A 24,306-nucleotide genomic window follows, 5' to 3' on the forward strand; every position below is an offset into this window, starting at 1 on the left:
ACCATTAGGAGACACATACAAAGGGATCTGACACATGAATTCACCCTTCCTCGCTGTAGGAGCTGGTTAAGCATTCTCAGCACGACTGTTGTCTCTGTTTCTGATGCTAGTAAATGAGTCTGGTTAAACTACAGCACAGCAAAGTTACCACCATGGGTGACTGGGGATTGACTTACGGGTGGAAGTTCTGTTTGTGACAAGAATTTCTTCAAATAAAGCACAAAACCCATGTTATAAAGATAGCTATTCATGGGATGGGGCTGTGGCTCAGCAGTAGAGTGCTTGCCTCACACATGTGAGGCACTGGGTTCAATCCTTCAGCACCACATAAAAATAAACAAAATAAAGGTATGTATAAAAAAGAGATAATACATTATAAAAAAATAGCTACTTATATGGTAGGTGCTTTACATATGCTGTTTCTTTCTAAATATTTTTTAAAGTCATAATGAACACAATGCCTTTATTTTATTTATTTTTATGTGGTGCTGAGGATTGAACCCAGTGTCTCATGCAAGTGAGGCAAGCTCTCTGCCTCTGAGCCACAATCCCAGCCGAATATGCTGTTTAATTCTCACAAAGCCTCTGCAAGTTTAGCACTATTGAAAGCAAAATGAAGGAGAAAGAAAAAGAAACAGAGACAGACCTCAAAGGATCAGTGATGCTTTGTTAAGCACCAGAGAGGCAGAGGTTCAAGAGAGAAAATGAGGACTGGTTACAATAGGGGTCTGAGTTTTATTGGGCTCAGCGAGACTGCATCCCAGCAGAATGCGTGGGTTGGCAGGCAGGGGAACAGTTGTAGAACAGGAAATGGTCAAAGTCCAGAGCCCACTGATGCTGGGAAATGGAGAAAGTCCACAGCCCATTGTTTTCTCTCTCTCCCTGGGACCCAATGTCCTCCTTTTCTTCCTGGGGATTGTTTTTCCATATCCTTCAATTGTTGTCATCATTAGATGAGAGCAAATAAAGATAAGGTGAAATTAGAGAAGGAAATAGGAAAGAACTAAGAGACCTCCAATTAGCCAGCCAATAAGTAGCAGATCTGGGAATCAAAATTCCGACTCTTGGGCTGGGGATGTGGCTCAAGTGGTAGCGCGCTCGCCTGGCATGCGTGGGGCCTGGGTTCGATCCTCAGCACCACATACAAACAAAGATGTTGTGTCCGCCGTAAACTAAAAAATAAATATTAAAAAAAAAAATTCTCTCTCTCTTAAAAAAAAAAAAAATTCCGACTCTTTAAACAATACTGATAACCTGAATACGACGAGAGGATCAAACTCCACTGTAAGTGATTTGAATCACTACTTTCTCTATTCTCCCCTGGGCAGTACACAGATAATTTGCTCTGAGGGCATTAAAGATAATTCACTCTACACGATGTATGCGGGTGGGATTTAGTGCTTAATTCTCCCAGGAACACATGGGAAAGAGCTGTACCATATTAAAGCTGCCAGATACTCAGCTGGGGCTCAGTCACCCCCTTGGAATCAAAGATAAAAGTGTAAGTAGGAAGTGAGTGGTGTGTTTGGGTGGGAGAAGTTAGGCTGTGAATCTTGATCTCTTGATCAGTAGTCAGAACTACTGGAAACTTCTATAGAACTGAGTCAGATAAATTCAATTTGGCTAATCTGAAGGCTCTTAAGTTGAATACAACACTTTAAGAAAAACATTTAATTTTATTTTTTTAAGGAAAAGAACCATTGTTATCTTAAATATGAAAACCACATTCAAAAAATGATTTTATTTTTAGGAACAAGGGGAAATCTTACCATATGTTCACAGTCATTTTGTAAGGAACCCATTTCAAAGAAGGTGCATAGCCCACGGCAGTCCTGGCTAATCTACCTGAGTGCTAGGGAGTTCTCCGGGACTGGGTGCAGCATTAAGGAAATGTCCACTGTCTTCCATCCACATAATGACCATGGCTCATAGGTAGGCACAGAGACGTTCCAGTTGCCCAGGGTTGGCATTACTTAGAAATAGCAGCTCCTTCTTCCCTTCTTCTGTAGGAGCTATAATGGAGTCAAACACAGTGAAGTCAAAAATTCCTCCTGCTGTTCTGTATCCCTCCAGAAAACTCCAGTGGTCAGAGCCTCCCTTATCTAGATTATGTTCAGACATATTCCTCCCCAGATCACACGTCTCTGTGCTTCCCACCTACAATGCTGCAGCTACTTTTATTCTTTCCTCTCCAATATCCTAACTCTCTATTATCTAGTGATAGAAAAACCCTTTATTTTTCCTTTATATACCCTCGGATATCCAGAGGTGAGGCAAACCTAAATGAATACCTAAAATGCTTCCAGTCAAAGGGCATCAAATCTGGTAGTAAGAGAGCTGGGGTTGTGGCTCAGTGGTAGAGCGCTCACCTAGCATGTGTGAGGCCTTAGGGTCGATCCTCACCACCACAGAAAAGTAAATAAATAAATAAAATAAACCTATTGTGTCCAACTACAACTAAAAAATAAATATAAAAAAAAAACATTTTGGGGGGGGGGCGCGGTTTGCAAGGGCCTGGGTTCAATCCTCAGTACCACATAAAAATAAAATATATTGAGTAAAACCAACAACAACATAACAAACAAACAAAAGAAAACATTTGGTATTAAGAAGCAACAATTTCTTTACATATAATAGATCGCTATGGCAAAGATTTGCTTTGGTGTTGGGGTAGCCTCTTACACAAGGTGAATTATTGTGGGACTGTCACAGCACATGAATTTCTCATCTGAAATTTGCTGAATGAATAAACCAATAATGAGAGTATGGCATAATCCAAACACCTGGAAAACGCCCAGTGGCTGGATGGTTTTTTTTTTTTTTAAAAGAGAGAAAGAATTTTTTTTTTAATATTTATTTTTTAGTTTTCGGCAGACCCAACATCTTTGATTGTATATGGTGCTGAGGATCGAACCCGGGCCCCAGGCATGCCAGCCGAGCACGCTACCGCTTGAGCCACATCCCCAGCCCCAGCTGGATGGGGTTTTGCCTCCATTTTTTTTTTGGTACTGCGCATTGAACCCAGGGGCACTCAACAACCGGGCCACATCCCAGCCCTTTTAAAAATATATTTAGAGACAGGGTCTTGCTGAGTTGCTTAAGGCTTCACTAAGTTGCTGAGTCTGGCTTTGAACTCATGATCCTCCTGCCTCAACTTCCTGAGCAGCTGGGATTACAGGCGAGAAACCCCCATGCCTGGCAGCGTTGCCTCCAGCTTTTTGCATTAACATTTTATTTTGGACCAGATGAGAATTTGGGGAGAGATATAATTTCCTTTGTAAATTATAAACTTAGTCTGAGGCTGGGGTATAGCACAGTTGGTAGAGTGCTTGCCTTGCATGCACAAGGCCTTGGGTTCAATCCTCAGCATCACAAAAAGCACAGCAAAACAAAAAAAAGTAGGCTGTGTGGTGGTGCACACCTATAATCCCAGCAGCTTGGAAGGCTGAGTCAGGAAGATTGCGAGTTCAAAGCCAGCCTCACCAAAAGCGAGGCGCTAAGCTACTCAGTGAGACCCTGTCTCTAAATAAAATACAAAATAGGGCTTGTGATGTAGCTCAGTGGTCAAGTAAACCCTGAGTTCAATCCCTAGGACTCTTTCCCCGAAAAAGAAAATACCCCAACTTAGCTACCCACCAACACCTTTCTTCTCAGTGCTGATGGAACAAGAGGGTGAGGCTCTGAATGAGTGGGATTCTACTTTGAACACCAAGCTCTGATAGGAGAAAATTAAACAACTGACCTTTTTCATGTTGTAGCCAATTATTCTCTAAATAATACTGAATACAACTTTCAAATTCCTTTGGGTTATAACTGGAAACCAAAATGGGAAGAAAGGGATCCAGGGCATCAAATCCTTCCTGGAGAAGAGAAAGGGTACAATATTAGTTAAGTGACCTATCAGGAGAAAGAGAAATTCTACTTAAGCACTTTGAGGGCAGTGTTTTTATTTTCTTCTATTCTTCTTACTCCTCTTTCTCTGGCTACCCCACTTTCTACAAATCTGCAGAAATATGGGGGACACCGCTTGTCTGAGTAAACTGTATTTTTGAGAGCTCTGACTTCTGGAATCAAGTTAGGCCAAAATATTGTTATATTGTATATGAATATGTAACAACCAATCCCATCATTATGTATAACTATAATGAACTCATAAAAAATTTTGAATGGGAAAAAAGGAAATTAAAATTAACAAGTGGGAAAAAAGACCCTAAGTGGAACATAATTAGAAATAGTGGATCAATCAAATTATATTCTGAATTTAACATAGGAGAAGGGGAAGGGAACTAGAGCAAGTAACGTCTTTTTTTTTTTTTTAATATTTTTTTTTTTAGTTGTAGAAGGACACAATATTTTTATGTGTTGCTGAGGATCAAACCCAGTGCTTCACATGTTCAAGGCAAGTGCTCTACCACTGAGCTACAGCCCCAGCCCAAGCCATGTAACTTCTGAAAAGAATATCTGACTACACATCTTTTTTGACTCAAGATGAAAACTTGAAAATATTGAACTCTAGTTTGCAGCTTCTATATGAGTTGAGGGTGAGCAAATATGAAACTTTTTGTATATACAAAATACTGTGTAGATGGATACAATTACTTTATTTTGTTTGTTTATTTTTTTATGTTGTGCTGAGGATTGAACCCAGTGCCTCATACGTGTAAGGCAAGTGCTCTACCACTAAGCTTCAACTCCAGCCCACAAATCTGAAACTTTTAAACCATATTTTAGGATTAAGTTAGTAAGTAAATAAGTTGTGGCTAATGAGAAGAGATTTCTTATAGATGAGACAAATATGGAAAAGGGGAAGGGAACAATGAATGCTATTCTAGCATGGAACTGGCAAGTGTAAGTATGGATTTATAGTTCATTAGAGAAGAATACACACACTACATGTAAACACCATGCCTCGTTACTAGCTTTGCTGAGAAGGGCTAGAAGAAATGATACCCCAGTAGCTCTAAGGTCTTGGTTTCTAAAAACCATTTTCTGAAACAAACCAAGGCTAGAAATGACTAATTCTAGGAAGAGGGCATGGGAAGTACAAGGGAATCTGGAAACATTCTTGTGCCAGGAAATAAAGAAGTGCTAAAAGAAATGATGGGTCATAGCAACTAGCCTAAAGGAAGCATCCATGGTAACACTGGAATAATTTGAGCATGTAAATAAGAATGATAGTAAAGGCTCAGCACCTATTAAAAATGAATTTACAAATCTACACTGTAACAAATAAATATATAAGGGGAACAGAAAATTTCTAATAGAAAGCCAAGTGATATATTTAGAAGAAATAATAGGTTTAGAGAAATCTCCACTTGGCCATTACCATAATAACATTTAGCAAAGAATCACTAATCTAATGGATAAGTAGGTGGAAGTAATAGGAAATTTATCTAGCCTGAAAGTATATCTCCTCAAGATACTTATTAGGGCTGGGGATGTGGCTCAAGCGGTAGCGCGCTCGCCTGGCATGCGTGCGGCCTGGGTTCGATCCTCAGCACCACATACAAAGATGTTGTGTCCGCTGAAAACTAGAAAATAAATATTAAAATTCTTAAAAAAAAAAGATACTTATTAATTCCAAAGGGAGAATAATTACCGAGGAGAAGCCAGATGAATATCATCTAAAGTAGGTGTTCAAAATTAACATTATCAGTAATGGGATAAACAGATTTCATGCTCCTTTTTAATATATATTTTAGTTGTAGATGGACACAATATCTTTATTTACATATTTTTATGTGGTGTTGAGGATCAAACCCAGTGCCCCATGAGTCAGAGGCAAGTATTCTACCCACTGAGCCACAACCCCAGCCCCCTCATGTTCCTTTTGATAAGCTGCACAGAGAAGACACATTTTTACTACTACTTTTTTTTTGGTATGGAAATTAAACCCAGGAGTACTTAACCACTGAGTCACATCCCCAGCCTTTTTTTTACATTTTATTTAGAGATAGGGTCAGCAAGACCCTAAGTTGTTGAGGCTGGCTTTGAACTCACAATCCTTCTGCCTCAGCCTCCTGAGATGCTGGGATTACAAGCATGTGCCTGGCACATTTTTACTTCTATTATCACTTCTACTTGTGAGGAAACATCAGACAAGCTCATAAAATAACCTACAAAGAAAGTAGTGATGTACTTTTTTTTTTGTAGTTGTAGATGGACGCATGCCTTCATTTTATTTATTTTTATGTGGTGTTAAGGATTGAACCCAGTGCCTCACACCTGCTAGGCAAGTACTCTGCCACTGAGCTACAGCCCTGGGCCCTGGCATGTACTTTTGAAAAATAGAAATCTTAAGATTATAAAAGATAAAAGGCTGAGGAACCACCACAGATTAAAGGTGACCAAACAGACATGACAAGTGAACATCATCCAGGTTCTTCTTTTTCTATAGTGGGATATTGGATTAACTGGCAAACTCTGAGTAAGACTTACAGATTAGATCAAAGGTTTATATCAGTTTCCTGACTGGATAAGAATGCTATGGTTATGTATTAGAATTCTATCTTTGTTTTTTAAGAAAAAGATATTGGGGTAGAAGAATATGATTTTTCTGAAATAATGTCAAAATAAGTAGACTTAAAAAGAGCTCTCTCTCTACTCAGAATGATCATCTAAGAGGCAATGAATTCTTCTATAACTTAACCTTTCCCAGCAACTCATGCGGCAGGTATGCTTTCCGGGGCTTAAAGAGAGATCCAGTTTGGCTTAAAGTCAACACAATGGCACCTCCGTGCTGAAATAAAGAAGAATAAGAAAAAGTCAAAGAAGACATAAAAGTAGAATTGCAAATAAAATTAGGCCAATATTTAAATACTGTGTATCACTGTATAATCGTTGCAGATTTTATGCTATTTTTTTTTTCGGGGTGGGAGGGAAGTTGTGACCATTATGTGAAGCTTTTTAAAAAAAATCGTGCACCAGTTTAGTAATGATTGGGGCCGGAGTTGTAGCTCAGTGGTAGAGCACTTGCCTAGCACGTGTGAGGCTCTGGGTTCGATCCTCAGCACCATATAAATATAAATAAATAAAATAAAGGTATTGTATCCATTTATAGCTACAAAAAATATTAAATTTTCTTTTAGTTTTAGGTGAATACAATATCTTTATTTAAATTTTTTTTTTTTTTAGTTGTAGTTGGACACAATACCTTTATTTTGTTTATTTTTATGTGGTGCAGAGGATCGAACCCAGGGCCTCGCACGTGCTAGGCGAACACTCTACCACTGAGCCACAACCCCAGCCCCAAATGAACAGATTTTAATGCAGACCTAACTCCTAACTTGGTACAATTGTAGGAATTACATAAAGTAAAAGAACATTCTGGCCATAAAATTAGTGACCTGAAGGTATTATTGGTTATGAAGTAGTAAAATATGTTTAAAATGAAAACCCAATTCTTTCTGCAATGTGCAAATCGTTCATATGCACATACCCAGTCATTTTTCATCATCTTCCTCAGGTTGTGAATAAGTGCTAGTTCGTCTGGAGCAATCTGCATGTTGGCAATGAGAAATAGATAATTACTTTTTTCCTAGAAGTTCTCTTGAAACAACTGAATTGATAATAATAAAAAAAAATTCTCAATTATTATTATGCAGTCAAGGTACCTGAACATATCCCTTTGGGACAAGCTATGTTAGTTTCTGGCCCAAGATTTGCTATGCTTCTGGAGATTAAAAATATTTACTAAGAGAGAAAAACAACTACAGCACTACACCCACCCCCTTCTCCTTGATGTTTCTGATCTTCTCCACTTAGAACCACAGCTTTTCTTTAAAAAGCTAACAGAAAGAAAAAATTAACAAAGAACTGGGTGCAGTGGTGCATGCCTATAATACCAGCAATTTGGGAAGCTGAGGCAGGAGGATCACAAGTTTAACGTCACACTTTGCAATTTAGTGAGATCCTCACCCACTTAGTGATACCCAGTCTCAAAATAAAAAGGTCTGGCTGAGGATGAAGCTCCAGTCCTGCAAACAAAAGAAAAGAAAAGAAAAAGAAAGGCTGCTCAGTGGCGCATGCCTGTAATCCCAATGATTGGGGATGTGGCTCAGTGGTAGGATCCTCCTGATTTCAATCCCTGGTAACAAGGGAAAACAACAAAAAAAAGAGAACTCTCCCTCAGTTTTCAATGCATGGTGGTACCTTTCGTGTCCCCTTCTCCTTCTGGGTTATTTCCTCTCTGTATCTTAATTCAAACCCTCACAGCAAGTAAATACATTGTCTAAGTCTACACGGCTAAGCCACAGCCTCTGTACATGATGCAGCCAGAAATCAGAGAAACCAGGATCAAGTCTTCTCACTGGGGTTTTATCTTCTCTTTTTAATGTGGTCCTTCCCCAAAGGGCATTGATTCCATCCACTGCCACCAGGAGGCGAAACATTCCCAAAGAACTTTGCATCTTTAGCTCCTTCATCACGATCCCAACTGCGTCTGTGGCATTTCTCACGCGGGTCAGACCCTGCAGGGAGACAGAGGCTTAGAGTGCCATGGGAGGCCTTCTTTGGTTATGACATGATCCACAGCTAATGTTTTTATACCTGTTCAATCACTTCTCCCAGAGGACTGCCTTTCTCAGTGATTTCTCTCTTATTCCAGACATATTTCTCTTGAACTTTTATCTAAAAAGAAACAAAGTAAAAACAACAACAATAACAAAAGATTGTTTTGCCTAAGGTGGAACCCATCCACGTTCTAGAAGATGGGAGGCTAAGGTTAACAGAAATGAGTTTTAATCTATTTCTCAGTTCCTGTAAAAGACTCCATCACATAAGGGAATATTTTCCAAGCCATTTCTGCCTGGAGCTTTGGAAAATGAAAGAAGGAAGGGAGAGATGGAGGGAGGGAGAATGGATTGATTCTGACTAAAAAAAAGTCCAAAACTTAACTTTAAGGCCTTAGCATCTGCTTTTTTTTTTTTTTTTTTTTGGGAGACAGGGTCTCCCTATGTAGCCCAGATTGGTCTCAAACACATGGGATCAAATGACCCTTCTGCCTTAACTTCCTGAGTGCTGGAGCTGCAAGAGTGGACCATCATGCCCAACTTTTTCTTTTGTGGTGCTGGAGAGTGAATTCAGGGCATCACACATGCTGGGCAAGTTCTCTACAATTCCCTAGCCCTTTTTAAAAATTTTGAGACAAGGTCTTGCTGTGTTACCCAAACTGGCCTTTGATCTTCCTGCCTCAGACCCCCAAATTATTGGCATTATAGGTGTGTGCCACTATGCTCAGCCTAGGAGAGTCTTTGTACTCCGAGTTAAAGAGCTATAAGCTAGAGATCATATCCAATAAACTGGAATGAAGAACAATTTTATCTATACATCTCCCCGCCCTGCCCCCATGACAATAAGGACTGAACTCAAGGGTACTTTAGCCACTGAACTACATCCCTAGATCTTTTTATGCTGAGACAGAGTCTCACTAAGTTGCTAAATCTGGCCTTGAACTTGTGATCCTCCTGTCTCAGCCTTCTGAGTTAATGGGATTCTAAGTATGTGCTTCTGTCTGGGCTCCCCAAAGTATCCAAAGTACTGGGGATTGAACTCAGACACTCAACCACTGAGCCCTATTTTGTATTATATTTAGAGACAGGGTCCCACTGAGTTGCTTAGTGCCTTGCTACTGCCGAGGGTGGCTTTGCATCAGCGATTCTCCAGTCCCAGCCACCCAAGCCGCTGGGCTTACAGGCGTGCATCACCATGTCTGGCTCCCCAAAGTATCTTATCTGAAGAAAATTATGTACGTGGAAGTGTGCTTATGAAGAATGTGAGGCTATATCTTGGAAAAGTCAGTGAATCAATTTGGATTTTATTCTGCTCCCCACTATATGAGAACAGTTTACTGTTGTGTCTTTATTTCCCCTGGATAAATGAATTTCAAATTGTGAGCCCACTGTGAGAAAAATAAATGAAAGAAATAAAATAGTATATCTATTCCAAATCAAATTATCAATTCTTCATAGTCTACCATGTTTTCAGTACACAAAGAAGATAATCTATATAAAGACCATTTAGCTGGTAGGAGACCCTCATTGTTTTGCAAAATTACATATAAGATGGTGTGAGGGGGAAGAAAAAAAAGAGAGAGAAATGTGTCACAGTAGATTGGGTAGAAAGAGGTGATGGGAGGGGAGGGGGGTATAGGAAGGGCAGTAGAATATAATAGACACTAGTATGGCCCTATGTATAAATGAGGCTGTATAACCAATGTGATCCTGCAAACTGTACACGTGGAAAAATAAGATTACATACCCCATTTGAATCAAATGTATGATATGTCAAGATCATTGTAATGTTCTGAGCAACTAATTAAAAAAAAAAAAAAAAAGACCATCTAGCACCAAACTTGCCCAAGTCTAGTTACCTGGCTGAGGAAGCGTTCGTTTGCAATTTTGAAATTCTTCAGCCAGGTTGAAGCCTCTAAAGGTTGATCAAAGCGCTGTTTATTGTAGGTAGACTGCAGAAGATCCCGGCAATTTTTCACCCAAAGATGAGCTAAAAAGGGGACGAAACAAACAAGGCAGGAACTGACTATCATCAACTCAAAATACTCTATATATCTTAAGTTATGGGAAAAGACTTCAATTTCCCATATCTCTATCTAATCTATCTCCCTATTTTTTTTTTTTCCCAGCACTAAGAATGGAACCATGGTTTCAGTATGCTAGGCAAGTGCTCTACCACAGAACAACATTCCTTAGACCGTCCATATCTCTCTCTCTCCCTCTTAGTACTAGGGATCGAACTCAGGGAAGCTTTACCACTGAGTTATATCCCCCAGTCCTTTTTATTTACTTTTAAAATTTTGAGAAAGGGGCTCAGAAAAGGCTGGCCTTGAACTTGCAATCTTCTGTCTCAGCCTCCTGAGTCACTCAGATTTACTTGGTTCCCAATATACATTTTTTTTAAAAAATAGTTTTTTAGTTGTCGATAGACCTTTATTTATTTTAAAGGTGGTGCTGAGACTCAAACCCAGTGCCTCACACGTGCCAGGCAAGTGTGCTACTGCTGAGCCCCAGCCCAGGCCCCCATATACATTTTTTAAAGTCATCTTGCTTCAGAGATTTACTTTTTTTGATCTGGTCCACCAGAGACTAAACATTATCATTATAATCAACACATAAGACGTACCAAGTAGATTAAATGTCACTTCTGCTTACTGACAGTTTTTAAAGGCAAGTCAGAAAATGAGAATGCACACAACATTGAACAAAAAAGGATATTTGAGCCAGGTGTGGTGGGTGACTCAAACCTGTAATTCCAACTAGTCAGGAGGCTGAGGCAGGTTTGAGGTCATCCTGGGCAAATCAGGGAGACCCTGTTCTCACTATCAAATTAAAAAAAAAAAAAAGACTAGGGATATAATAGGGCTAGAGTGCTTATATTGCATGTGGCGGGGTTTAATTCTAAGGACAAGAAAAAAAAAAAAAGTAATGGTCGCTGGGCTTGTTGGCATAGGACTGTTGTCTGGAGGTGGAGGCAAGAAGATTGCTTGAGCCCAAGAGTTCAAAGGCAGCCCAGGTAACATAGGGAGACCTTCTCTCTTAAACCCTGTGGTGATCTTAAAGGTGGAACTTCATGCTCTTGGGCATTAAATATCAAAGGCTTTAGGAAGATTTTAGCCACATTTCCTCTTGTGACATTGACTATACCTTGTAACCTGCTTGATACTAACATCATGAAGAAATCATGATGAACTAGCAAAGGCTTTTCTTTCAGCAGATGAGCCCTATTGTAGATCAAAGTTGCACTGCTGCCACAGTAAGGGGACTGGCCCTGACATACACAAGACACACAGCAAGTTCTTACCATCTGGAATATGCAGTATCAACCAATCATGCTTGGCACAGAAATGAATAACATGACAAAGACTGAGGGTTTTGCCTGTTCCCTTCTCCCCATCTAATGTACTTCTTGTTAAAGAAAACATCACCAGAAGGGATACTTTTACTATCAACAGCACTCTTACATTTCTTCTTTCTGCTCATGAGGGGAGAAAACACTGGTTCAAGATGACCCAGGCAGGCAGGAAAGGATACAGAAAAGATACCGCACAGCTGGATGAGCAAAATTGGTGTTTTTCAGATAATGCAGAAGCTCTAGGGCTGGTTTTCGTATCATCAGGCAAGCTTCACCAAATGTTTTCACCTATGAAAACAGAGAAGCAGGAAGGAGAAGGTGGGCTATAGAACTTTTCATCACTCAGTATATACACTAAGCCTAATATGGCAACTAAGAGCACTAAATTGAATATTTTAAATTTATTCAGTTAACAAAGGTTGGATTGGTACTGAATTTGAAAATCAACCCATATGATTTAGCAAAACCCTAAAACATGTTATTCCACACCAAATAACATAACAGTCAGCTTTTGTTTATTCTTTGTTAATAATGCCTAAATATTACACTAGTTAAATGGAATCTAGGAATAACTAAGATCTTTTAATACTTAAGTATTAAAAGCATATAAAATGTTTAACAAATTATTTGATTCATGGTGAACATTCAATAAATATTCTTCCACAGTTATTTTTAGTTAATTCTTATCATTACAACCAGCTATGCTTTTCTTTAGAACTTTATACATGGCAGCTCAGGAGGTCTGGTTAGCTATCCCTCACCTACCAGGACATATCCCACATCACAAGCATACATCAGTATGCATCAGATTTTTTGTGTTCATTACCCTTATGCCACCAGAATACTTTGGTAGAAAAATTTGGTAAGCACTGATTGATATGTTATGAAAGTATGTATATCAACTAAGAACAAATATTTAACAAATATTATTTGCAAATATATCAGATGAAGTTTAAAATAGTGTTAGAATATTTTTTCTTTTCTGGTGCTGGGGACAGAACCCAGGGCCTCCCACTTGTAAGCACACCATCTACCAATAAGCTACATTTGCAGTACTAGTGCTGGTATTTTTGAGAGAAATCTCCCCTGAAAAAGAATTGGGTTTGTATAGGAATTGACAGCTAAGTCACTATGCCTGGAGAAGAAGGAATAATTTCTGGTGCTAAAAATAATTCAGCTTCTTGGGAGGCTTTAGACAGGAGGATCACTTGAGCCCAGGAGTTTGGCCTGAGCAACATAGCGAGACCATGTCTCAAAAACAAAACAAACAGTAACAAAAACCCAGTAGGTGCTAATAGGAAGAACAATTGTGCCAAAAAGCCAGGGTTGCATTTAATCATGAATTTTCCCAATGTCTGTCTGTCTCTGTCTCTCTCTCTCTCTCTCTCTCTCTCTCTCTCTCTCTCTCTCTATATATATATATATATATATATATATATATATATATATATGCGAGGAACTGAACCCAGGGCCTCACACATGCTAGGCAAATACTCTGCCACTAAGCTACATCATATCCCAAACTTAAGATTACACTCTCTCCTTTTTTTTTGTTTTTTGTTTTTTAGGTATTGGGATTGAACTCAGGGGTACCCGACCACTGAGCCACATCCCCAGCTCTATTTTGTATTTTATTTAGAGTCAGGGTCTCACTGAGTTGCTTAGCGCCTCACTTTTTGCTGAGGCTGGCTTTGAATTTGCCGTCCTCCTGTCTCAGCCTTCCAAGTGGCTGGGATTACAAACATGCACCATTGCACCTGTTGGCTCCTAGGATTACATACTTCTGGGTTGAAATTATGGCCACAAAACAATATTTTCTGAAAATATTTGAGAATGAAAACGAACAATGAAGCAGCTAATCAAAATAGCTTCCATTTAGCTCAGGAATATATTTTGCTTTTGTGTAGCACATTAATAATATTCTTCTAAGGCAAATATTAAATTCATTTAAAATAATTATTTGAACATCAGTGGATAACAAGGAAAAAATGCCTTGTTATTTACATAAGAATATTTACCTAGTTCCACAAAGAACTTATAGTTGGCAGAAGATAAAACATTAGCTTTAAAATAAAGAAACCGTACCATTCACAAAATAGCTAAATTTATCAGTTTTTCTTTTTCTTTTGAGAGAGAGAGAGAGAGAGAGAGAGAATTTTTTTTAATATTTATTTTTTAGTTTTCGGCAGACACAACATCTTTGTTTGTATGTGGTGCTGAGGATCGAACCCGGGCCGCACGCATGCCAGGCGACCGCGCTACCGCTTGAGCCACATCCCCAGCCCAAATTTATCAGTTTTCAAGTTCAAATTTTATAGTTTTCTACTCATTTAATCCCTCCCCTTTGCTATCACTGGCTTGCGTTCTGGGACCTCACCAGTTCCATTCTGTTTTGCACACCTGCATTACAAATCGAGGAGGCAGGCCATGGGGAAATACAGTCTTCAAATCCTGGAGGGGGATGGTATAGTGCTGGCCCTCCTGCTGCTCCCCATGCTTGGCCTAGGAAATAAAAATGTAAACAGCTGTAATGGGGACACACAAGTGATACTGACTTTACAAAGTGAATAGGGTCTATTAGACCACACTGGGGAAACACTCATTTCTCAGAGCTGGAAAATATCTTTTACTTATCTTAGTCAAAACTGCTGGTTGTTGTCTCTAAATCCTGTATATACTATAAGGTTGTAACCTGAATGATAAAGCCACTTGTTCAGCAAATAAACTCTAGATGTGGAGGTAACAGAGATAATTTTTGCCATCTGGATTCTTTGGTGGTGTGTATAGAGATGCTCCAGTCATGTGACAAAATCATCTGCATGCTGCTGTTTCCATAGAAACCCCAGATGAATTGGCAAGGAAAGGGACTACAATTATAGAAGAAGCTGAAAGATACATCAGTGACTTCATTCATTTATTCTATTTCATTCTGTGCTTGTGAAAAATAGATGAATGCTAGAGACGCATTTAAAATACATTCTATTGAGATGACATTTTGGATAGGGAGTTATTTTTAAAAAGTTTAATTAGTTAATTATTTATTGGTACTGGGGATTGAACTCAGAGGTGCTTTACCACTGAGCTACATCCCCAGATCTTATTTATTTGGAGACAGGGTTTCACTAAGCTGTTGAGTGAGACTGGCCTTGAATTTGTGATCCTCCTGCCTCAGCCTCCCAAGCCATTGGAATTACAGGAGTGCAACACCATACCTGGTTTAGTTTTTTAAAATTTCACACAGCCATATTAAGATTGGAGGACTCAGAGGGGTAGGTGCAGGGACAAAAAAGGTGTCAGTTCCCTTCACCTTAAAGCACGGACCACACAACTAATTTTACTTATGAGAGGCAGCAACAACTCCGGGAAAGGAGAAAGGAAGTCGACCCATCTACTTTAATCGGACTGGAAAATGCAACTGGATCCTGCTGGAATCTGGATTCTGCTGATGAACTTCATTTCAGATGTCACTCTTCCAATAACAAATCAAGTTAGGTTTCTCTCCAGATACTTGGAAATCCATTTTAAAGGTGGAAAATAATACCAGATTGGTTATTAGGAAAACTGGGTTATTTACCTGCCCTGCTGTGCAGTTTTGAGCAAGTAGTTTGATTTCTTTAGGATTTTCCGTATGAGGATTTGGTAAGCTATGGCTGGTTGTTTTTTTCTTTTTTCCTTCTTTTTGGTACTGAGGATTGAGCCCATTAAGCTACATCTCCAAACCTTTTATTTTTTTTATTTGGAGATGGGATCCCACCAAGTTGCCCAGGTTGGTTTCAACTTGTGATCCTCTTGCCCCAGTCTCTCGAGTGCCTGGGACTACACACATGCACCACTGTGCCAGGCTGGTCATTATTTTTTTTTTCCGGGTCTGTGTGTGGTGGTGCTGGGGGTCCAACCCAGATCCCCATAAACACTAGGTAAGTGTTCTATCATTGAGGTACACCAGAGCTGGGCCTTGGTCATGTGTTTAGTAAATAAAATTTTATTGGAACACAACCACACCTAATTTGTTCATGGCGGCACTGAGTAACCGTGACAGACATATTCTAGCCCACAAGCTTAAACTATTAAGCTTGTCCTTTAAGGAGAATTTTGCCACCCTGCATACAATATCAATAACAATAATAAGTTTAGTACTTACTGAGTACTTTATGTTACCTTAATATCAGACAGGGACAGGGAATATTTGGGTTATAGAGATTTGAATATATGTAAAATTGCTTAGTTTCCTTAAATTTCAGGTTTCCTAATATGTAAAAAGAAGACATCAGCACAAAGTATAATTCATGAAATACCTCACATATACATTAGCAACTCACCGGGTCACTTTCATTAGTGCGGGAAATGGCTCTGGGACTCTCAATTGGAGCCTGGTTTTCTAGGTGAGCAGCAGCGATTCGGGGTGCCTGGGTCCCAGTGTGCAAAAAACATCTAGGATCCAACTATAAAAGAAAGCATTTTTAGTGTTTTGAAATTATTAGGCTTTTTATACTTGCTATAACACCAAGGATGTAAGCTGTATCTACAACAGGGAAAAAATGTCACATATATATATATACATATATATCTATCATACAACAAATACTAAGTACATGTGCCTACTAATAAATATTTCCTTAAAGAAATGTAATGAGGAAGTATATACAGCATCTAGCCAATGAAAACAAATTGCCTAACAGGCAATTTAATAAACTGTAGAGGAAACCTCCGAACTATTACCTATAGATTTCAACTTAAATTAATGGTATAAGGTAATAGGGTGTTCCAATTTTGTACGATTGTAAATTAGCTCCACAGTAGATGAAGCACATCAAATAGTCCTCTACATTTCTCTGCCTCCACTGTAAATAGTTTGGGGTCAGGTGACTACTTTTGGCTAAAGAGCTGTGAGTGGAAATAACTTGTGTGTCAGTTCTAGTCAAAACCAATTAAAAGTGGGTCTAAATTCTCTCCTTTTCCCGCTGAGGTGGCAACCTTAAAAGCTACATGTTACTGTGTGCAGTGGCATGCTTGTAATCTAAGATACTTCAAGGGGGAAACAGGAGGATCATTGAGCACAGGATTTTATCCAGTCTGGACAACACAGCAAGACTGCCTTGGGGGGGCGGGCACGGGAAAGAGCTACATGTTGAGAAGGTATCCCATGAAGATAAAACTTTGTCCCCAACCCTTATCTTGCCTCAAAACCCTTTGGAAATACAGGAACAGGAAAAAAGATCACTTACAGAGAACACAAAAACACAAACAAGAATTAAGGGCTTATTACCTCAATAAAGTAATGTGTCTAATCTACCTTTGTACTAATACTACTCAAGTTTATGTACTGGAGAGAAAGCATCATGTCTTTTAAAAGTGGAAAACCAAAAATATTCAAAGGCCACTTGGTGGTGCTATTTCTACAGTAATTTGATGACTTTTTAGTTACACCTTTTCTAGCAAATTAAAAGATAAATGGATTCCTTAATTCTTAGAGTGTTATAATTGGCATCACTCAGCTAATCTTGTTTTTAGGAAAAACAACCAAATATACAATTGCCTCTGCACAATTCCAGAATGCACATCATGCAATTCCTGCAAGAACAATATCGAATATATAAGATCAACTTGAACCAAACTAAAATCACCAACAAAATTCTTTTCTCCAATATCTCGTTATAGTCTAGTCTCAAGTGTTATCTGGTATTAAGGAAGCAATTTTAGCCTTGTAATATTCAGCTGGGACCAGAGTTCATTCTACTGTTGATCTTTGCTTTTATTTCATTTTATAATAATATGCTATTTTATGTATATAGACTTCTTCATAAATAAATCCTGGGGTTGGAGGTAGGAAGAGGAAAAAAATATACTGGAGGAAGTGCTCCTTTTTCTAGAGAATTTAATCTGTAATTACATGCTCTTCTGGCCATTTCTCATCCTCAGGATTTAGTTCTGGGAGGATTTCCTGTGGACTCAACTAATCTAGGTTAGGTGCTACTCCTGGGTGCTGCAACAGTACCATACCACACAAATTATTTATTCATGAATCTACTACGGGACTGTGAGGTTCTGGAGTATGTGGAGCATAAAGTACAATATGGCCCCATAATTAGGTCATAAGCTTTAAAGTCAGACAGATTTGGTATCTAGGCTTTATAACTTTGCAGCCAATTTCTTAGGTAAGTTACCTAGCCATTCTAATCTTTAGTTCCTACATATTTGAAATAGGGATATTATCTACTTCATGGGTTGCTCATGAGGATTAAAATAACACAGTTAACACAGTATCCAGCACATAATGAAATGCTCTCTAAATAGTAACTATAATAGTGAAATGAGCCATTTTAGAATTCTGAGTACCCGCCATATAAAAGGTACTGAAAAAGCTATTTTGGTAAATAAATGAAAGGAATGAAGTAAAGCCACAGATTGCTCCCCAATATATGATTTCATTCTACCATTAGATTTATAGGTCTAAATAGGCAAATTTTTTTTGTTTTAGATACTTCACTAAGGGAGATAATCATTAGTCCAATAAGAAAAAAAATTAATAAGGATAAGTGCAATTAAACTTAACCTTTTTTTTCTTTTTTTTGGTGCTGGGGATTGAACCTATGGCCTTGTGCATGCAAGGCAAGCACTGTACCAACTGAGCTATATCCTAAGCCCCGTAACCATGTTTTTTGAAAAACATATCCTATCACACGGTAAATTCTCATGCACAACTATTCTACTGAGATCTGTTACCTGAAAACTTAGAGCAACTGGCAGTGAAGTTCATGGGTAGAAAATTGGAATTGTGCCTGTTCTTTTGAGTGCATACTTGTAAATTAAAATACTAGTCAGCTGAAGTTCTCCAGAGTATTTGTTCTGGATGTAATGAAGCTACCTAAAACCAAGAAATCTACCTACAGATAGTTTGCACAAAGTGTTCAGGTCTGTTAGGACTTACCCTCTGGCCCCTGGAGATAAGCTTTGTTATCCCATTCAGCATTGTCCCTGAACTCTTTAAAAAAAAAAAGTAAAAAGGTAAGCCACAACTGGGAAAGATACCTGAAACATGCAAAAAAGACAATGGATTAATATCTAGAATATGCACAAGAAAGTTTCCAGAAAAGGAAATATCAATGGTTAATAAACACAATAAATTTTCAATCTCATTACATTTCAGGGAGATGATAACTAAAATCCTGAAAACAAGATGACATTTACAATGACCATCATGGGAAACTGAAAAAGTCAGACAACAGCAAATGTTACAAGAGCCTGAGAAATACTGGGAATTTTCATACACTGCCACTGGGAGTATAAATACAAATACCTTGAAAAAATATTTGGGATTATCTTTGCAAAAATGAAAATGTATAACTCTGTGACCCTGATATTTTACTTCTTGGTGTTTATACTAGAAAAACACATACATGTGCAATGAGTGAGAACTATTACATCTAGCATGATATAATTTCATTCATTATTTGGGGGATGTACTCATATGCAGTAGAACTGAAACAAGTGAAATGGAAGAAAAAAGTTAAAAAAAATGGTTACTCTTAGGAAGGAAGGAAAGGGAAACAATTGGGGAAGGATGCACAAATGCACACAATCATCAGGTAATGATCTATTAACACTAGATAATGGATAAATGAGTATTTTATTACTTTATGTTATGTGTTATATTTATTTATTTTTGTTATAAATTTTAAATATAGGGGTTGGGGTTGTGGCTCAGCGGTAGAGCACTCGCCTAGCATGTGCAAGGCCCTGGGTTCGATCCTTGGCACCACATAAAAATAAATGAAATAAAGGTATTGTGTCCAACTACAACTAAAATATATATAAAAGGAAATTTTAAATCTAAAAACCTCAATCTTTCAGGAGCCAAATGATGCGTATGCGTGTGTGTGTGTGTGTATGTGTTTTTTTTTTTTACTGGGGATTGAACCCAGGGCTTTGCACATGCTGGGCAAGTGTTCTTTCATTGAAGTATACCCTCAACTCTTAAAGTTTAGAATACAATATGCCCTCTGCCCCTTTTACATAAGGAACCAAGATCTCCAGTGGATTCCTGAAACCAGAAGTACCAAACCATATAGATACTGTTTTTTTTTACACACACACACACACACACACACACACACCCCTATGATAAAGTTCAATTCATAGTAACAGATTAACAACTAATAATTGAAAAGAACAATTATAATAATATAATGTAATGTTATGTGAATGTAGTCTCTCTCCTTCTCAAAATATCTTATTGTGGAACTGGGGGCAAGGCCAGCGGTGGACTACTTGCCTACCATGTATAAGACCATGGATTCAATCTCTAGCACCCCTCAAAAACAAAAGAAAACAAAACCCAGGCTTACTGAATTTTCACTTAAAGAAAGACCCCGACAGCTTTTCTTTGGTACATCTGAATTGCCAGCATCACTACTCTTGCACTTAGGGACCGTCACTAAGTAAAATAAGCATCACCTGAAAAGAAGCACTTCAACAATCAGGACATTCGGTCTCCTAACTGAGATGGCTACTAAGTGACTGATGGGTGGGTAGCGCATGTATTAGTATTACAGTTTGGATATACTAGACAGGGGGATGATTCAGTTGTAGGAAAGCAGAAAATTTCATCAAGCTTCTCAGAATGGTACACAATTTAAAACATGCAAACTGTTTATTTTTGTAATTTTTCATTCAAGATTTTTGGATCATGGTTTAACTTGGGTGACTGAAATTACAGAAAGTAAAACCACTATCTCGCCCTGATAGAATAAATTATTCTAGATGGTTAATTCATTTTGCTTAATCATTTCCACCTTTCTTATGACCAAAATTCTTAAAGCAACAACAGGCTGGGCACGGTGTATGCCTATAATCCTAGTGAGTCAGGAGGCTGAGGCAGGAGGATGGAAAGTTCAAGGACAAGTCTTAGCAAGTCAGCAAGACCCTCAGAAACTTTTAGTGAGACCCAGTCACAAAATAAAAACTAAAAAGGACCAGGGGTGTAGTTCAGTGGTAGAGCATCCCTGGATTCAATCCCCAGTTGGAAATCAAAAACCAAACCAAACCAAACAAAACAAAACAAAAAAGCCCACAAAAACAACAAAAAACAAACAAAAAAAACCAAAAACCCCCCCACTAATAACAAAGTCAAGTTACTGTGTGCCAAGTACCATGGTGAACACAATGGTAAACAAACTGTTAATAGTCTCTAACCTAATACTATTTCCTTTGAGTTTTACCTCCTTTTAGTTTTCAAGTTTACTTTTTGATAAAAATGACAAGGATTCCTTAATTTGTTCATTCAAGAAACACATAATGATGTGCTTCTGCATGCTTATATCATACAGAGTACATAGTAGTAATATATATATATATATATATATATACACACACATATACATATACATATATATATATAGTCTCTAGGGACTGCCTCCTTTTTTATCTGTTGATTCCAGGGCTCCTTTGCTGCTTCTAAGAACCAGAGGCCTAGAGGCGCAGTTCCCAATATAAGTTTGGTAAATATTAACTAGTCCTATAAAAGGCACCAAAGATCTACGGCTGAAGAAATTTGAGAACTGATACAAAGTAATTTCTTGATTAATTACAATACATCTTAGCACATTAAAAGTTTTAGGGAAAACTATAATAGAGTTCATTTTATAGTTTCCCAAATTTACTTGGCCTTAACATCCTTTATTGAAAAATAGTAGTATTAATACCATTCTCTTAGATAACAAGAGGGCCCCTGCTAAGGAGTAAGGTGGTGGCTTTGTGTTTCCAAGCCCAAGGATGAACCTCTACTACGTCCTAGACTGGGTTAGGACCCATCTGCTCTACTTATTACCTGTTGTCCTTAACTTTCAGTTGACTTCACTGGAGACAATTGCCCAATGCCTACCAACACTTGGTTCCTAATACAACTATGCAGACAAGAGTTGACCTAGCAGGTCTGAAATTCCTAGCAGCAAGTTTGGCCCTGAGCTGGTATCCAGGAACTTGGATTTCAGGATCACCACCCACCATACGTACAACTGGCTAAGAATTTATGAAAGCTACGTGGTTTATAGTGAGCATCTGCTTTCCTGCTGGGAATCTAGGAAGTCTGGAATTTTATACATGCTAAACAGTTGATGCCTACACAACCAACCCCCAATAAAAAACCTGGCACTGAGTTTCTAATAGGCTTCCCCAGTAGACAGCATTTCACAGGTACTGGCACAGCTTATTACTAGAGAAATTATGTGTATTCTTTATGATTCCATTGGGAAAGGAGTCTTGGAAGCTTCCTTTGATGATTTTGCTTTGCTTCCTTTCACTGTAATTAGTAACAGCCATAAATATAACTATATGCTGGTTTTTGAGTACTCCTATCAAATCACAGAATCTGAGGGCAATCTTGGTAATTACCAACACAAGCACTTAATGTCCAGTACCACCCAACACTCATCTCTACCTGGTGCCCAATACCATCTTTGACAAACTCAAGTTTCTTCACCCCAATTCTTAATTCTCCCCCATTAATTCTCTCCTGTGCCTTTAGCACTATTTCCCTTGCACTCTCATGCCAATTCTGACACCACATGGCAAGTGATTTCCAACCCAGAGCCCTCCCACCCAATCTCATCTCTCCTGATCCCTAAACTACTCGTAGTACCAGTGTCATTCTAAAAATATCTGTCCAATTCTGCTCCCTAGGTCTTACCAGTGCTCCCTGGAACAAATAGTACTATGGAAGAGTTATGGGTTCTGGAGGGAATCTCAGTCCTGGAGACAAGAGTGAGCAACACGGGCTGGGGATGTGGCTCAAGCGGTAGCGCGCTCGCCTGGCATGTGTGCGGCCCAGGTTCGATCCTCAGCACCACAAATAAACAAAGATGTTGTGTCTGCTGAAAACTAAGAAATAAATATTAAAAAAAAAAAAAAAAAAGAGTGAGCAACATGGTCTAGAAGTCACTTCTTTGTTTTCATGGTTCTGGGGATCAAACTCAGGTCCCTGTATGTGCAGGGCAAGTGCTGTGTGAATAAGCTATACTACTAGCCTGAGGCTATTTCTTCCCATAGGTGTGCCAGTGGACTAGTATTCTGGCTATGTTATAGACATTATGGGAAATGTTGGTCAGGAAAATGATCTTGTATATAAATTAAAACAACAGATCTACTAGTCTTAACATTGAACATCTCTAACCCATTTTCTTCATTGAAGTCTTGCTTAAAATCCTTTAATATTTTCTCACTGTTTTTAACAGAAAAGATCTTGTTACTATATAACAATAGGGAGGGATGAATAACAAAAGTCTGATCCCCAAGCAGATAATCTCCAACCACATTTTTCAATGTCATTTAAAATACCTATAAGCAAAAACAAACAAAAAGCCTAAAAGCAGAAAGAATCCTATTGGTAAATCAAATGAATGTGAAAGATATTTGCTCATTCTATTTTCCAGGGCATAAACAAACCAGAGCTTGGCATGATAAAGGCTGAAAGCCACTAATTCTATGAAAACTTGGGCACTAATTTCTGCTTTTGGGCTTTCATGTCATTTGAAGACTTATTTACAGAGCAAAGGAGTTTTTACTTGTAACTAGAAGATAGATAAGGACAGGCTTCCTATTAAAAATGAGTGACAGTAAAAACTAAAGTAAACGATAATTATTTCAAGGATTGCAGGGAGCAAAAATGAAAAAAATTCTCAAAGATATCATTAAATACTTCTGTTTTTCAATTGTCAACCACCTATTCCAAAAGTTCTGCCTCCACCCCACCTCCTGTCATTTTTTATTTAAAATGTAACGCAGTTCCTTTAATCTTTTAAGTTCTTTGAAGCTTTACCAAATGTACTTGGAAAGGACAGTCACTATTGTATTATTTAGAAAACACACACACACACACACACACACATTTTAATTAAGGAACCCAGAGGTATTTTACCACTGAGCCACATTCCCAGCCCTTTAAAATCTTTCTTTTGAGACGGTCTCACTAAGTTGCTGAGGCTGGCCTCAAATTCGAACTCCTTCTGCCTCATACTTCCAAGTTGCTGGGAGTACAGGTGTGCACCACCACACCCAACTAGTCACTATTGTATTTAAACTTCAACTACTATACAGATGAAACATTTAGCTAGATTTAGGACATTTCTTAAAAAAAAGAAAAAAAAAGGTAAACTTGTCTATATAGGTCAAATGTAACCCGAGAAGGAAGTCAGAAAAAGCCTGTCCAAATTTAGAAATTTATACCAATGACTGCATGCTAAAACTTCAGTATTCATAAAAATCGTTAAGTTCCATTTTTTGAAACATTTTTTTCCCACTAAGTATAAATAGCTTGTACTGTGTTTTTTTTTTTTTTTTTTGAGGTACTAGGAATTGAACCCAAGGTTTCATACATGCTAGGCAAGGACTTTACCACTGAGCTACATCCCCATCCTTTTTGATTTTGAAATAGGATCTTCCTAAGCT

General features: G+C 38.3%; 1 protein-coding gene across 3 annotated transcripts in view; it reads right to left on the reverse strand.

The window, feature by feature from the left end:
• Positions 1 to 1,726: 1,726 nt before the first annotated feature.
• Dap3 (death associated protein 3) overlaps positions 1,727 to 24,306 on the reverse strand; it is a 35,217-nt gene continuing 12,637 nt past the window's right edge. For 2 of the 3 annotated variants that reach the window (XM_046421557.2, XM_046421556.2), the window contains exons 2-13: positions 18,794 to 18,847; positions 16,185 to 16,307; positions 14,266 to 14,367; positions 12,045 to 12,153; positions 11,815 to 11,907; positions 10,370 to 10,500; positions 8,548 to 8,628; positions 8,310 to 8,468; positions 7,439 to 7,498; positions 6,650 to 6,739; positions 3,743 to 3,860; positions 1,727 to 2,012 (exon numbers count right to left, since the gene is read on the reverse strand). In XM_046421557.2, coding sequence (XP_046277513.1) covers positions 1,927 to 2,012; positions 3,743 to 3,860; positions 6,650 to 6,739; positions 7,439 to 7,498; positions 8,310 to 8,468; positions 8,548 to 8,628; positions 10,370 to 10,500; positions 11,815 to 11,907; positions 12,045 to 12,153; positions 14,266 to 14,367; positions 16,185 to 16,307; positions 18,794 to 18,835 — 1,194 coding nt within the window. In that variant the 5' untranslated portion in view covers positions 18,836 to 18,847 and the 3' untranslated portion in view covers positions 1,727 to 1,926. Of the gene's footprint in view, positions 2,013 to 3,742; positions 3,861 to 6,649; positions 6,740 to 7,438; positions 7,499 to 8,309; positions 8,469 to 8,547; positions 8,629 to 10,369; positions 10,501 to 11,814; positions 11,908 to 12,044; positions 12,154 to 14,265; positions 14,368 to 16,184; positions 16,308 to 18,793; positions 18,895 to 24,306 lie in introns of all 3 variants that reach the window. The other variant, XM_058571919.1, reaches the window with a different exon arrangement.

This window comes from Marmota monax, unplaced genomic scaffold (assembly GCF_021218885.2).
Source record: "Marmota monax isolate L192 unplaced genomic scaffold, Marmota_monax_Labrador192_F-V1.1 WCK01_AAM20220418_F8-fsc00108, whole genome shotgun sequence".
NCBI classification, from domain to species: Eukaryota; Metazoa; Chordata; class Mammalia; order Rodentia; family Sciuridae; genus Marmota; species Marmota monax.